Source organism: Centruroides sculpturatus, unplaced genomic scaffold, assembly GCF_000671375.1.
Source record: "Centruroides sculpturatus isolate CEXI.00-Female unplaced genomic scaffold, Cexi_2.0 scaffold1180, whole genome shotgun sequence".
Taxonomy (NCBI): Eukaryota; Metazoa; Arthropoda; class Arachnida; order Scorpiones; family Buthidae; genus Centruroides; species Centruroides sculpturatus.
Genome location: NW_019385360.1, coordinates 43,785 through 58,601, shown reverse-complemented (window position 1 = coordinate 58,601; position 14,817 = coordinate 43,785). Strand labels below are relative to the sequence as shown.

Here is a 14,817-nt window from a genome sequence, read left to right as displayed (position 1 = left end):
TCAATTGAGTTGTCAAGTAAGATAGTAGATACACCAAATGACTGTAATATTTTATTAAATTTATAGAACCAAGTTGTATTATTGGTATTATCGTTTCCCATTTTATTTTTCATTATATGAAGTAAAAACGTAATATTATCATCTTTAGAATGTATTAAACGATAGTAAAATCTTATTAATCTTTTCATAAAGAATGGAAAAATTTGACATCTGTTTGTTTCTGAGCGAATAGCATAACCAGGTATAGTACGTTCGAGTTTAAATATTTTGCGTAAATAGATAATATGGAATTTTTCCAGGTTATAAAACAAATCAATGGCCCAAATCGGACTAGCATATAGAATAGTTGACATTATTATTGAGTTAAACATTCTCATATGAAGATTTAAGTTTGAGATTTTTAAACTAGCTCCTAAATAGAGAGTATTATTTATTAATTGATTTATTTTATTATTAAGATATTTCATATGTGTTTGGAATTTACCATTCCAGTTGAACATTATACCCAAATATTTTATGTTATTGACCAATTCCAACGGTTGATTATTTATATAAAATGATTTCTCTTGATTTGCCAGTTTAATATTGTTTCTGAATATTATTATTTTTGATTTATCAGTATTGATCGTTAAATAAATAGATTTCAGATAGTCGTTCACTTTATTAATCTTATGCTGTAGAGTAACTTTTGTTGGGGCCAATAAAACCAAATCATCTGCGTATAGAATGTAGTGAAATGTTCTTCCATATATATTAATGCCTTCTGAATCATATAAGAATAGCTTATCTATTTCATTAATATAAAAATTAAATAGATAGGGAGACAATGGCTCACCTTGTAAAATTCCTCGATTTATTATAATTTCAGGATATCTCTGTTTTCCGTATACTATATTGATTTTGTAAGAGGAAAAAAGTTCCATAATTGTAGTTGTAAATTTGGTACCTGCACCAAATACTTTTAATTTGTTAACCAAAGAGGGTACGTGAACAGAGTCAAATGCTTTAGTAATGTCAATGAATGCAGCATAAATTTTTCTTCGTTTTTTCTTTAAGTATATTTGAATTAGTGAGTTTAATAAGAATATGGCCGATTCAGTTCCTTTGGATTTTATAAAAGCAAACTGTAAATTCGAAATTAGTTTTTGATTTGTCGTCCATTTTTGAAATCGTAATGCCAATATTGATGTGAAACATTTCCTTAAAGTTGATAGAAGAGCGATAGGACGATAGTTTTCTGGTGATAATCTATTTCCTTTTTTATGGATCATAAGTAGTTTTACAGTATTCCAAGATGACGGATATATTAATTGTTCGTAAAAATAATTATATATTTCAAGTAGTACATGTTTTCCTGATGGAGGTAAAAGTTTGATGAATTTATTAGTAATTAAATCTGGACCTGGCGATGATTTTATTTTTAATTTTCCAATGGAGTATTCCAATTCATCATAGGTAAGAGGTGCATCAAAAAAGTCATTCGTTACGGTTGTTTGATGATTATTTGGTGAGTTTTCAATAACCGGAAATCTATTAAAATAACTAGACCATATTGAAATATCTATATCAGGTTGACATTCTAGACAAGATTTTCGTAATTTCTGAATTGATGACCAAAAAAGTTGATTATTTTTGTTTGCTATCATTTGTTGTTGAAGTTTTTTAAAATAGTTTAATTTTTTTACTTTCAGTAAGTTGAAATAAGAAGTTTTTAACTGTTTATAACGGTTGAAAGAAATATCTGAGTAACAGTTTCTGAATTGTTTTAGAGCTTTATTCTTCTGTACTTTAAGTTTGTAACAATTTAAATCAAACCATGGCTTTTTAAATTTATACGTTATATTATACTTTGAGTTATATATTTGTATAAATTCTTTTAATATTAGTTCAAAACGAGAATATTTGTCCATTCCTTCCGTTGGAAGATAGTTCGTTAGTTGTCCAATTCTATTACTAATCATTAGTTGATATTGTTGGTAGTTATATTTGATTATTTGATGTGATTTTGATTCAGATTTATATAGTTGATTATTTGCTATTAGAATAGACATTTTTATAGGAAAATGGTCGGAGAGATCATAGTTTAATACTTGAATACATTTGCATAAGTCTGTAATTAATTCTGAACATATTATTAGATCAATTGTAGAACAGCCAGAATTAGTAAGACAAGTAAATTCCGCCGGGTAATCATTTTTTATTCTACCATTCAGTATATATAATTGTAACTGATTAATATATTCTAATAATTGAAGACCTATTTTGTTATATTTTTTATCTTTGGATTTACGATTATTTTGAATTTCTGAATTTGGTCCTTTATATTTCACATCCATTAATTGGGCAATTCTCGCATTCAAATCTCCTAATATAATAATATATGGGGTAATAATTTTCCATTGTTCGATGTGTTTATAAATATCATTTAAGATTTGCGGTTGATCTGGAGGGACATAAACCAGTATAATGCCTACTAGTCTGTTTAGCAAAAATTGCATATGTGGGTTGGTAATTTGGATTATAATCGATATACTGTTATCATTTTTGTGTATATTCTTAATTATGCCTATATTTTTCTTGATAAATATACTTAATCCACCATATGGACGACCGGGCCCAACTGGCCTATGTGCCATAGTTGATAACACAGTATATTCCACATATTTATCTTTAAACTTTTTATCTGGAGAAGTTAACCAAGTTTCTGTAAGACCAATTATATCATTATTATTTAATAACTGTTTAAACTCAATGTTATCAATTTTTTTCGATAAACCATTACAATTCCAGTTTATTATATTTAAATAAGAATTTTCTTGATTTTTATTATTATCAATTTCATTATTGATTATTTTAGGAGAGTGGCAATTATCGGACTTATTTAAGTCGTATATTCTAAAAAATCCTCTGCATTTACTAGTTGATTTATTAAGAAACTATAAGTTATTCTTTTCTGGTTAATTATAAGGAAATCGTCTCGTAATTTGACCTGAATATTTCGTTTTTTTAATTCGATATAGTAAGGTAATAAAGCTTTTCTTCTTTTCCGAGAATTAATAACCAGATCTACTGACATGTTTAAGTTTTGCCATGGTCCCAATGAATTGTTTTGTTTACGCTTATTAAAGGTGATCAGTATCTCATTTCTCAGTTGATCAGATTTTAAAATTAAACATTTAATATTAATCTTGGAATTAGGAATATTACGGATTAATTTGATTTCTTCATTCATTTTGCATGGAATATTGAGTGAATTATTTAAAAACCTTAATATTTCTTCTTCACTTCTATCATTGAAAATTTTTGAGTAATCATATATTATTAGATTATTATTATTTAATTTGTTTTGCATGGAGTCAAATTTAAATTGTAGAAGTTCATTCTGAGTTTTTAATTTTTTAAGTTCCGATTCGATTATATCGTTTCTATCTTTAATAGTTTGAATTTGTCCAGTAAAGTCACTGATTTCATTATGAATGGTGGTAATTTCTTTGTGAATTAAAGCAAATTGACTTTCTATTTTTTCATTACTAGTCGTTATCAGATCAACTATCTTCGTCCATAGAAGTGAGGTTGAAGTGTCCGATATTTCCATATTTGAAATTGCGGTTGAAGGATTCAAAGTAGAATTTTCACTAACCTGGATAGTTGGTTCTGCTCTTCTTTGTTGAGTATATTCGGTAATTAAGTTGATTTCACCTTCAGCTGGTTTAGTGTTGAATGACGATTGAGCTGTTCGGTTTGTTGGAGGTCTTCCTCTTTTGGGTGGCGTTTTCTGAAGAGGGCCTGGATTCGGTTCAATTCCGGACATTAGTAGTATTAATTGGATTAATTTTAAATTAAACATTGTAGAAATAACACTCAAGAAACACAAATGACAAATCTTCCTCAGTAAACCGAAGTGTTAGCAAAAACGCACCAATCTCCCTGACGATCCCTTATTTGCAATTTTATAACAATGCATTGTCTATAAAAATACAATATATGAAATCAAAGAAACAAAATATATATATTTTTGAAAGTTCCTATTTATTTAAGAGAGTAGGATTATGTTTAGGTAACATTTTTGTCATTCTTACTTCAATTTTTAAATGTAAAATTTGATTTGAGTGTTTTATTGAGTGCATTCAATGCATAAAAGGATGTACACTACAGAGTTATTTGTAAAGGAAAATCCAGTTTTTTGAGCATGAAAAGTTCAGATAAATTATCACAAAATAATAAAATAAACGTACCTATAATACTAACATTTTTGACATTGCAAAATCTTCCGGATAAACAGTTTATAAGTAGAATGAAGCATGCGACAATAAAAATTTTTGTTCTGTATGTACTGTACATATGAAACATGCTGTCAAATGTACAGATCATTTGAATAGATTTCATCCCATGCGTGATTGGCCGAAATATGAAATTAAATGGAGGGGCAAAAGTGAAATTTTGCTGTAAAGAATTTGCCGATTATCTACCATAGAAGAATTTCCAAAATTTCTGCAGGCTACAGCTCTGTCAATTTTTGTCTTTAAAAACATAATTATTTCATTGATCTTTATGACTATATTATTACCATTAAAGTTTACAGTAGGAATAACATTAACACTCTGTTTAAAGAAACTAGAACTTTCTTCTTGAAAATTACTTCCAAATATTTAAATATTCAACCATTTTTTCCAACTGATGAATACATTTTATAGCTATATGGTAGATCTTTTTACAGTGAATTATAAGCTATAATTTTCTATTAAGAGAATTTAGATTATTCATATAATAAAACATTATTATATATGCAGACAGACTTTCATGAAATGTTATAATATTAAATCTTAATTTGAGAATTGATAGTTTCTTATATTGTAGAATTCACAAAAAATTTATAAAGGTTGTCTATGTGTATAATTAGTTTCACATCAATATTTTAACACAAATTAAAAATTATTAAATGTTTAGTTTAATATGACATATTTTATTTGTAATCTTGATCAATATTAATTTTCATAATAAATCAGTTTAATGATTTATTTTGAATAGTAATTCTAATGCAAACCAAATGATGATTTTGTAAATTTAATTACAGTATACTTTTGTTATTATGTCTTCTCAATTATCTGGCACACTTCCCAGTGTCATCATCTATGAAAATGATAGTCATGCCATGCATCTTGACTTCCTGTTTCATCCTTCTTTATTTCTTTGCATAGTCTTGAATATCAACTTGCCATATTATTTGCCTGCTTGCTTCCAAAAGAATTTTGTGACAAAGGGCGACAGGTTATGTCATTCATTGCCTTTAACACACAATAATCTGGCTCTCTCACTAATTTGGTATCTCTCTGTGCAAAGAATGGCTGGATTAGCACAAGTCTACTGTACTTATAAAAAAGAAAACAATAATAAGTTTTCAGTATGTTAATTATGAAAACTTTATTGATAGAATTGATAAACTTATATATATTTAGCTTTTAATTTTATTAGAATTATTTTTTTATTTTAATCTGATAAACTATTTTATATCATTTTTATATCAGGAGTACATCTAAACTTTGTTTTGTGGACTTGGCTTCATCAGAAATAACTCAAAGTAAAATTCCAAATATATCTAGAGAAGGTATGCAATTCTTATTAAAAATTATCATTGTATAAACATTTTTATAATTGACTGTAATACTATTAATTACAATTAAAATATAATTTTTTAAAAATTGTTTTACAAAAAAAGTAAGTTCTTAAATTTTTAAATCGTTTTTTTTCTGTTTTCTATCCTGTGGGCACTAAGAGGGCCTTTTTTCAGTCCATTCTGGTTCCTCAGAACAGTAGACTGACACATCTTAATCTCCTCAGCTGTCTGTTTAAAATAATTTATATAAAATTTAATAAACATCATTTTAATTTTCTTAATTTTTTCAATAATTTTATCAACATTTCTAATTAATATTATATAACACAATATAATTACTCTCTACTAATTTTTCTATTTGTACCTTATTTTCTATATTTTAGTTTTTCTTGTTTTGTAATTTGTCCTAAAAGTTATAATTGATTATCAATAACATTCATAGATACTTACTTTAATAATTGAATTTGATCTATGATAAACAGATCAATTTCAGAATTAAATACTTTTATCCTATATTTTTCCACGAGAAATATTTCTGCCATACTTTAAAAAATTGTATTAGATATTATATAATAGTCATTTGGAGTTTTAAATAAATAGTCTGTGGTGAAAAGCAATTCAATTCTCTTCTTATTGATTTAGAACCTACTAAAGAAGGTGTAATTAAATAGCCATAAAGTTAAATTTATTAGTTATACAAGGTGCAATTAAAAATCAAATTTAGCCATCAAACAAAGCGATAATAACTACTAATATGTTGCTATGTTTCACTAACCTTGTATAGTTTTGCAGTTAATTTAAGAAATATAATACTATACAGTCCCTATATCAAGAAATTGGGGCTTATACTAATGTGAAAATAGGTTATAGACTTAAGCCAGATACATTCAGCATGCTAAGGAATGAGAAAAATCGAGTGGAAATCGAAAGAATGCTGGGAGTGTATAAAATTCTGCTAAGAGATAACAGATTTGATAGAGACCTTGTATATATCGGATTTACAAAAAGATCGCTCAAACAATGCCTCCGTGAACACAAAAGGACATTGAGAAAAGGAAAACCATTACTGCCTTAGCTATATATGCCAGTGAAAACAGCATTACACCAGAACTTCAACAAGCAACAATGATCTGGCAAGCTTGGCATATAAACCAACTACGGAATCTGGAGGCATTATAAATTTTTAAAGTGGACTGCGAAGGCCTGTCAATCAATTTTAAGGACGAAAAACGACTCTCAAGAGTATGGCAGGCTACGTATGACCTGGTGCTCTAACAATCAATGTATGCGCACATCTTTTGGAAATTTAAAATTTAAAAACATAAATTCGAAGATAGAAACATTTGAAACTAGAACATTTAAAATCAGAAGCTAAATCACACTCGAATCACACCAGAAAAATTTTTATAGAACATCCGAAGAAGGTCCTAGATTGGATCGAAAATGTTAGTGTTACATTTCTAAAATTAAGTGCAAAGCTATACAAGGTTAGTGCGACGTATTAGCAATTAAAGATTATCATCTCTTGTCTACAGATACTCTATCAATATTTTCCCTTATAATTTTTAACTACATACAGTTTATAGGTACAGGATGACTAAAAAGTTACTATACAGTGAGAAATTTGTAATAGCATTAAAGTTGTGTGTACAGCATTGCATACAAGACCTGTAAGTTGTATGTCCCATGTTTCCACTTTGCAATAGATGGTGTTACTACTTGCTCACAATGTTCTGGTTTATAAACTACAGTTTTTGGAAGATTTATTTGCTGTTTGCATACTCTCTTGTGGAATCTATCCTGCTAGATTTCCAGACCTCTTGCCCCATATTTTGGGACCTCTGGAAGACATTTTCTGCAGGAGAAACTGGAATATTGTATGCAAAACTTTACTTTTAATAAAACTTAACTTAAATCTTTTCCCTTGCACAGTAACTTTCTGGACACCCTAGATTTTATAATTTTAAAAATAGTTAACATGAGTATCCATGGAATGATTGGGCTGCTGTTCAGACAATGAATTGACTTGAATATAGAGTTCGAATCATTTTTAGTAAAAATTAAAACACACACACACACTCTAGCTTATTCATGTATTTTTATTTTATACAGCGATTAGGAGGCTGTCCATTAATGAATTGGACTTAGCCTCATAGAAGGAAATAGCGAAGTAAGGGATTAAGGTGCTGAAGATGAAAATGCTAAGAGAAATGTAATGACTAGTTAGAAGAGGAGGAATGAAAGAGTTATGTAGGTTGGAAAAGAAGGTGTGGGCCCCAGAGCGACTGCATCACAATTATTAACAAAACAAAATTAGAGCACAAGACCAACAATGCAGTGTTGGAAACAATAAAAACCCAACAATTTGTTTAAGCACAGTGATGTGGCTGCTAAACGTGCTATATTCAGAAATAAAGTAAAACCGTATATATATTAAAACACTTAAGAAAAGAGCTATAAGAAATTTCCTAGAAATACATTACAATCTATTGTATAAGACTCTGTACAAAAGAAATTATGTAGTAATTAGAAATATGTAAAATATTTCACATTCTCACTCAACTACATGCATTCTCATTAGTCTTTACCCTTTGGATGACCCACAGCAGGATGATAGTACACAAGTGGTCATCAGAAGTTCTACACTCACTCCACCTAACACAGACAATGACCATAACTTCACCTGCATTGAGGTTTCGAATGCCATCTGTTCACTCACCAATTACAAAGCCCCAGGCCCTGAAGGCATAACCACAAGAATGATTAAACACATGTTTCAGGCCAATCCTACAGAGTTTGTTATTCTCTTCAATATCTGCTTGAACACTGGCCTTTTTCCTTCTCACTGGAAAAAGGCTAGTATCAAATTGATTCCCAAATCCACTTGCGCTAACACTTACAGAAAATACAGGCCAATCTCCCAACTCTGGGAAAAGTGTTAGACAGTTTAATGATTAATAGGATCACATGACATCTACGAAAGCATAGAGCCCTGCATCAGAATCAGTTCAGCTTCTCTAAAAACAAAGGTACAGTAGATACTATCTATCAGGTTGTTAACTACATCCACCAGGCTAAACAAAACAATCAGCATACTGCAATCACTATTGACTTTAGAGGTGCCTTTGATCACATCTGGTGGCCTTTTATCCTGCACACATTGCATGCTCATCACTGTCCTCAAAATCTTTACAGACATCTTTAGTCCTATCTTAGTGACAGGCATGCAGATGTACAACACAAAATAACATAGTCATACCTATTACTCGAGGCTGTCCTCAGGGTCTGGTCCTGGTCTATGGAACATAGCCTATAACTCTATCCTGCACTTATACGACACCTGCCTCCTGGCTGCCATATACAGGCTATGTGGACGACAATTATTCTAGCTTCACACAGGAACAGTGAATGCTTACAGGACATATGCATCAACATTCTCAATAACATTCACCAGTGGAGTATTAAGCATAGGCAACCCATTAACACAGACAAATGCAAAAGCATGATAGTTGGTAGGAACATGTCACTTGTCAGGAAGCTTACCCTTTGAATAGGTGTTATTCTTGACAAGAGACTTAACTTCACACCCCATATCAAATACATCACAGACAAAGCTAAAAAGATGGCCAATGCCCTCATTAGTATTGTTAGGAACACATGGGGCCTTGGTCCTAATGCTACTAAGCTTATTTACAGGGGTGCAATTCAGCCAACACTCCTGTATGTTGTACAGGTCTGGGGCCACGTGGCTGCCGAAGTCCATAACCATAAAAAACTGCATTTATAAGGCTTATAGGATTGCACCCACTAGTGCCCTTTTTAATGTCAGAGTTGACCCCTATCAACTTAGAAATTAAATGCATTATTTGGCAGGAAAATCTCGTCATCTTACCCTGGCAAGATTATAGCAACTTGGATATCAACAAAATGATTAGAGTAGGTAAGATTCCCCCAGTTTGACCTTGATCGATGATATAAAGAATTCAGTATCAACAAAAATACCCTCCTGACTTACAATTACCACCCCTCCCATCAGTTTGCCCCTAATGTTTACTTTGAAGATCCAGGTGATCATCCCATGTTCAGGATTTACACTGATGGTTCCAAGATGGGTGACGAAGTGGGTGCCGCTTTTGTAGTTTACTCTGACTTAGGCCACAAGCTTTACAACGCTTGCTTCTGTCTAGGTACACACTGCTCAATAGCACAGGTGGAAACTTTAGCTATTTATATGAACTTAATACATGTGACAATGCCAAAGGGTCCCCCCTCCATTTGTAAAGTACTATATTTAGTTTGTTGCTCTACAACGAATTTTTCTTAAAGAGCCGGTACCTAACGGGTACTTTACGCGGGTTCGCGTTTGTTAGTTGCCAGGCCTGGACTTTTTAGCGTGCACCGAAATAAAGTAAGGACAAAGTTAGTCACAAAAAAAACTCTCAATAATAAATGTTTAATCAAGTCTAACAAATACTATGTACAAGTTTTATAAACAAACAACAAATTTATTAAATAAAAAAATCAAATCACAATCAACCTGACAAACTTAAGTCTTATTCTAACTTAGAAACTATTCCCCTTGGAATTCCGACAAAACAAAATTCAACTCTTAACTTAGATACAAATTCTCTTATAACTATCAATCCTAACCGTCACCTCAATTAATACTCGGAACCTTTTCCTCTACTCAAGACTTTCCTCTGTTCAACTCATCAAACTCGAACCTTCAATCTCCTACTAGGATTTCCTATTCGACACCTTGTTCACTGCTACCAGCAGACAACGCTTTCGGTTCAGGAGCTCACCTCTTCTGTCTTCACTTGAGCTACTGTACTTATAGTCTGAGGTGACGTCACAGTTCTAATTGAGACACTTCCCTCATTTACATATCTACACGTAACATACTTGTTTTCTTTTCGTTATCTGGTAGCTTATTTCTCGACAATACTTTGTTAACCTTTTACAACATTTCTTTAACAATTATCGGGATGTTTAATTGAAGGTTACACAAGTTCCTAGAAAGTCTATTGGGGTGTCCCCCCCTTCAGTGCGGACTTACAATTCTGCCGCTCGGGCGTGCACGTGAGTGCGACTGCTAGCTATGGCACTGTCGTTTCGTCGTCGGTGAGTTGGTTAATCTTTTATCTTCTCGTTTTGAACGTTCTGGGGTGATGGGTGAGGAAACCTTCGTCCTAACTAAACATAAGCCCCAAACAAAAATATAATAAAAGCAAAATAAAAGTAAAATAAAAATAAAGCTTGGACTTGGTTCCTTACACATTCTTCGGCACCACGGGACTGAACGGTTGACATCGCATCGGCGAAGATCACAATGACAAGTTTCATGAGGACTGACACCACTGTGTCTTTATGGACAGACACAGAAACTGTTATGTTCTCGCACGAATGATTGCATGTGTGAGTGAATGGATTCAGGATGGAGGGAGAGACAATGCACTGGAAGTGACTTATGCAGAGATGAATTAACATAACAACTGTTTAATTGGTAACAATAGATAATACAGGACACAACATAGACCAAAATTATAAAAATAATTTTTATTTCAAATTCTTGCATTATACAGTCGACCTCCCCCCCTATAACACGGTAGATACGTTCCACTTTATAAGAATTTCGCATTGTAGGAATCCTTAAATACATGAGCCAATCACAGCCTGGCACGTGTGCAGTTTGCGGGCTATGGCTGTTTGAAAGGTTTCAATCACAGCCCGGCACGTGTGCAGTTTGCAGACTACGGCTGTTTGAAAGATTTTTTCCATAAAATTAATCGATTCTAGACTAATTTGACTCAACATTTCCAAAACATGTATAATTTTTTGGGAATAATCCATATAAACTATGCTATAAATAAAAAATTGTAGGATTACTTACCGAGTGTGCACTGTTCGAAGACGCCATTGCTTAAGCTTGTTTTCATCGCGGAGCAGTGCACCAAACAGCGGCCGCATTTTCTGATAAGTTATTTCTTTGTGAAAAATTTGTTTAACTTTGGAGACATCATTAATAGAAATAATTTTTATGGTTGTTGAATAAGAAATGTTTTTTTCACAAGAAATATATAAAATTACAGTACTGTATTAGACTTACAGTACCTAATTTATATACTGTACAGACAATAGTAAACTCAACTTACCCGCCTAAACTCTCCGTAGCATGTAAGTAGTTTGGCTGCTTGTCCACTGTTGGTCCAGATTCAACCAATCCTATCGCGACACGAGTCGGCGATGACATTTTACTGCATTTTACAAGTCACTTTTAGTGTCTTTATACGAATATGGTTGCAATTTTTTTGCCGTGATATATGAACCCGCGTTATAGGGGGTCTACTGTATTATATTAATGTACAAATATTAAAACTTTCAGTTATAAAACAATTACTATTATTATTACTTACCATGTTCATCAGTGATGAATATGGTAAGCAAAGTGATGCCTTGCAGCAGTCTACACCACAACATCACATGTGCTGACTCCTCTTATGAGCATTGTAAGACTTTATTGTTTCTAATTCAGAGAATTTGTTTGAGAATAAAAATATTTTTTATAGTTTATTGTGCACTTCTATATCCTATTTGTTGATTTTGTATTATTATACCATATATTACTTTTTATTGGTACAATAGTTTTCTCCATTGTATTATACATAAATTTGTTTTTTTGATACACAACTAGAGAGATTGCTCCCTATGTGGACAGTGAACATGTTAAAATTTTAAAAACAATTTTTAATCATAATATACTTTATCTATTTTATTATTATATTTAAAAAATCTAATAATTAATTAATTTTTAATTTATTTGAAATATATTTTAATCTTATTTTTTTACTTATGTGACAATGAAATGTTTATCATTTAGTAACAATTTTATATATTAAAAATCTTTCAGGTATTCAAGTAAACTTAGGATTGCTTACATTGGTTCATGTAATGAACTCTTTAAATAACAAACATCAAAAAACTCATAAACCATACAGAAATTCGCTATTAACTCGAGTCCTGAAAGGTAATTAAATTTATGTTTTATTACAGACATAAATTCTTTTGATTACTTAATGTTTGTTGGCAAAATTCATGCATTTTTCATTTCTGATAAGTTTAATTAATGTTCATTTTCCAAGCATGAGATTAGCCCCTTATTTACTCTGAATAATTATAATTTGCACGAGGACTTTAAATAAGTTTTAAATATCTTACTTTTATATACAAAAGTTTGAGAGTTTGAAAAATGTCATGATTTGGGGATAACAATGATGTTTGCAATACAAAACCACACATTTAATATTTCACATATACTGAAAGATTTTCTATTTATTATTTATGGGGAAGATACATTTGCAAATATTCATTGAATCTTTACAAGAGAGGCACTTTATTGAGATTTGCTGTTTTCTTTTATAATTCAACATTTACTGATTTTGCATTTGTCATCATTTAAAAATATATATCAATAATTTTATTCATTAAGACAATGGAATCTTGTCAATGTAATTGGCATGCTTTTGTCACAATCATTTCAGTCAAAATTTGTTGTTATTGCATAAGAAATCTCAATAAAAACCGATCAGTCAATGAAAATATCTTTTTGAAGTCTTCTTGATTATTATATTCATTTAAGATTTTATTTCCATCATCAAAAATGTAGACTTTCAGTAACTTAACTTTTTCAAAAACATATTTACTCATGCTAGAAGCTTCTGTGTATCTGTGACAACATAAAACCATAGTCATCAAACAAAGAAAATGATTGTAAAATAAATTTAACCTGACAATTCATTTAAAACATATTCATCTTTCCTTGTTCTCTTACAATAAAATATGAAAGTTTATTATATTGCACATTATATTATAACCAACTTCCCTTCAATGATTTTTCTGTCATGACATTATNTTGGTCCAGATTCAACCAATCCTATCGCGACACGAGTCGGCGATGACATTTTACTGCATTTTACAAGTCACTTTTAGTGTCTTTATACGAATATGGTTGCAATTTTTTTGCCGTGATATATGAACCCGCGTTATAGGGGGTCTACTGTATTATATTAATGTACAAATATTAAAACTTTCAGTTATAAAACAATTACTATTATTATTACTTACCATGTTCATCAGTGATGAATATGGTAAGCAAAGTGATGCCTTGCAGCAGTCTACACCACAACATCACATGTGCTGACTCCTCTTATGAGCATTGTAAGACTTTATTGTTTCTAATTCAGAGAATTTGTTTGAGAATAAAAATATTTTTTATAGTTTATTGTGCACTTCTATATCCTATTTGTTGATTTTGTATTATTATACCATATATTACTTTTTATTGGTACAATAGTTTTCTCCATTGTATTATACATAAATTTGTTTTTTTGATACACAACTCAGGATTTACACTGATGGTTCCAAGATGGGTGACGAAGTGGGTGCCGCTTTTGTAGTTTACTCTGACTTAGGCCACAAGCTTTACAACGCTTGCTTCTGTCTAGGTACACACTGCTCAATAGCACAGGTGGAAACTTTAGCTATTTATATGAACTTAATACATGTGACAATGCCAAAGGGTCCCCCCTCCATTTGTAAAGTACTATATTTAGTTTGTTGCTCTACAACGAATTTTTCTTAAAGAGCCGGTACCTAACGGGTACTTTACGCGGGTTCGCGTTTGTTAGTTGCCAGGCCTGGACTTTTTAGCGTGCACCGAAATAAAGTAAGGACAAAGTTAGTCACAAAAAAAACTCTCAATAATAAATGTTTAATCAAGTCTAACAAATACTATGTACAAGTTTTATAAACAAACAACAAATTTATTAAATAAAAAAATCAAATCACAATCAGCCCGACAAACTTAAGTCTTATTCTAACTTAGAAACTATTCCCCTTGGAATTCCGACAAAACAAAATTCAACTCTTAACTTAGATACAAATTCTCTTATAACTATCAATCCTAACCGTCACCTCAATTAATACTCGGAACCTTTTCCTCTACTCAAGACTTTCCTCTGTTCAACTCATCAAACTCGAACCTTCAATCTCCTACTAGGATTTCCTATTCGACACCTTGTTCACTGCTACCAGCAGACCAACACTTTCGGTTCAGGAGCTCACCTCGTCTGTCTTCACTTGAGCTACTGTACTTATAGTCTGAGGTGACGTCACAGTTCTAATTGAGACACTCCCCTCATTTA

General features: G+C 31.2%; 1 protein-coding gene across 1 annotated transcript in view; it reads left to right on the top strand.

Annotated features, from left to right (window-relative positions):
* LOC111638099 (chromosome-associated kinesin KIF4-like) overlaps positions 1–14,817 on the top strand; it is a 50,422-nt gene that overhangs the window by 22,256 nt on the left and 13,349 nt on the right. The window contains exons 6-7 of the mRNA XM_023383741.1: positions 5,532–5,605; positions 12,525–12,641. Coding sequence (XP_023239509.1) covers positions 5,532–5,605; positions 12,525–12,641 — 191 coding nt within the window. The remainder of the gene's footprint in view (positions 1–5,531; positions 5,606–12,524; positions 12,642–14,817) is intronic.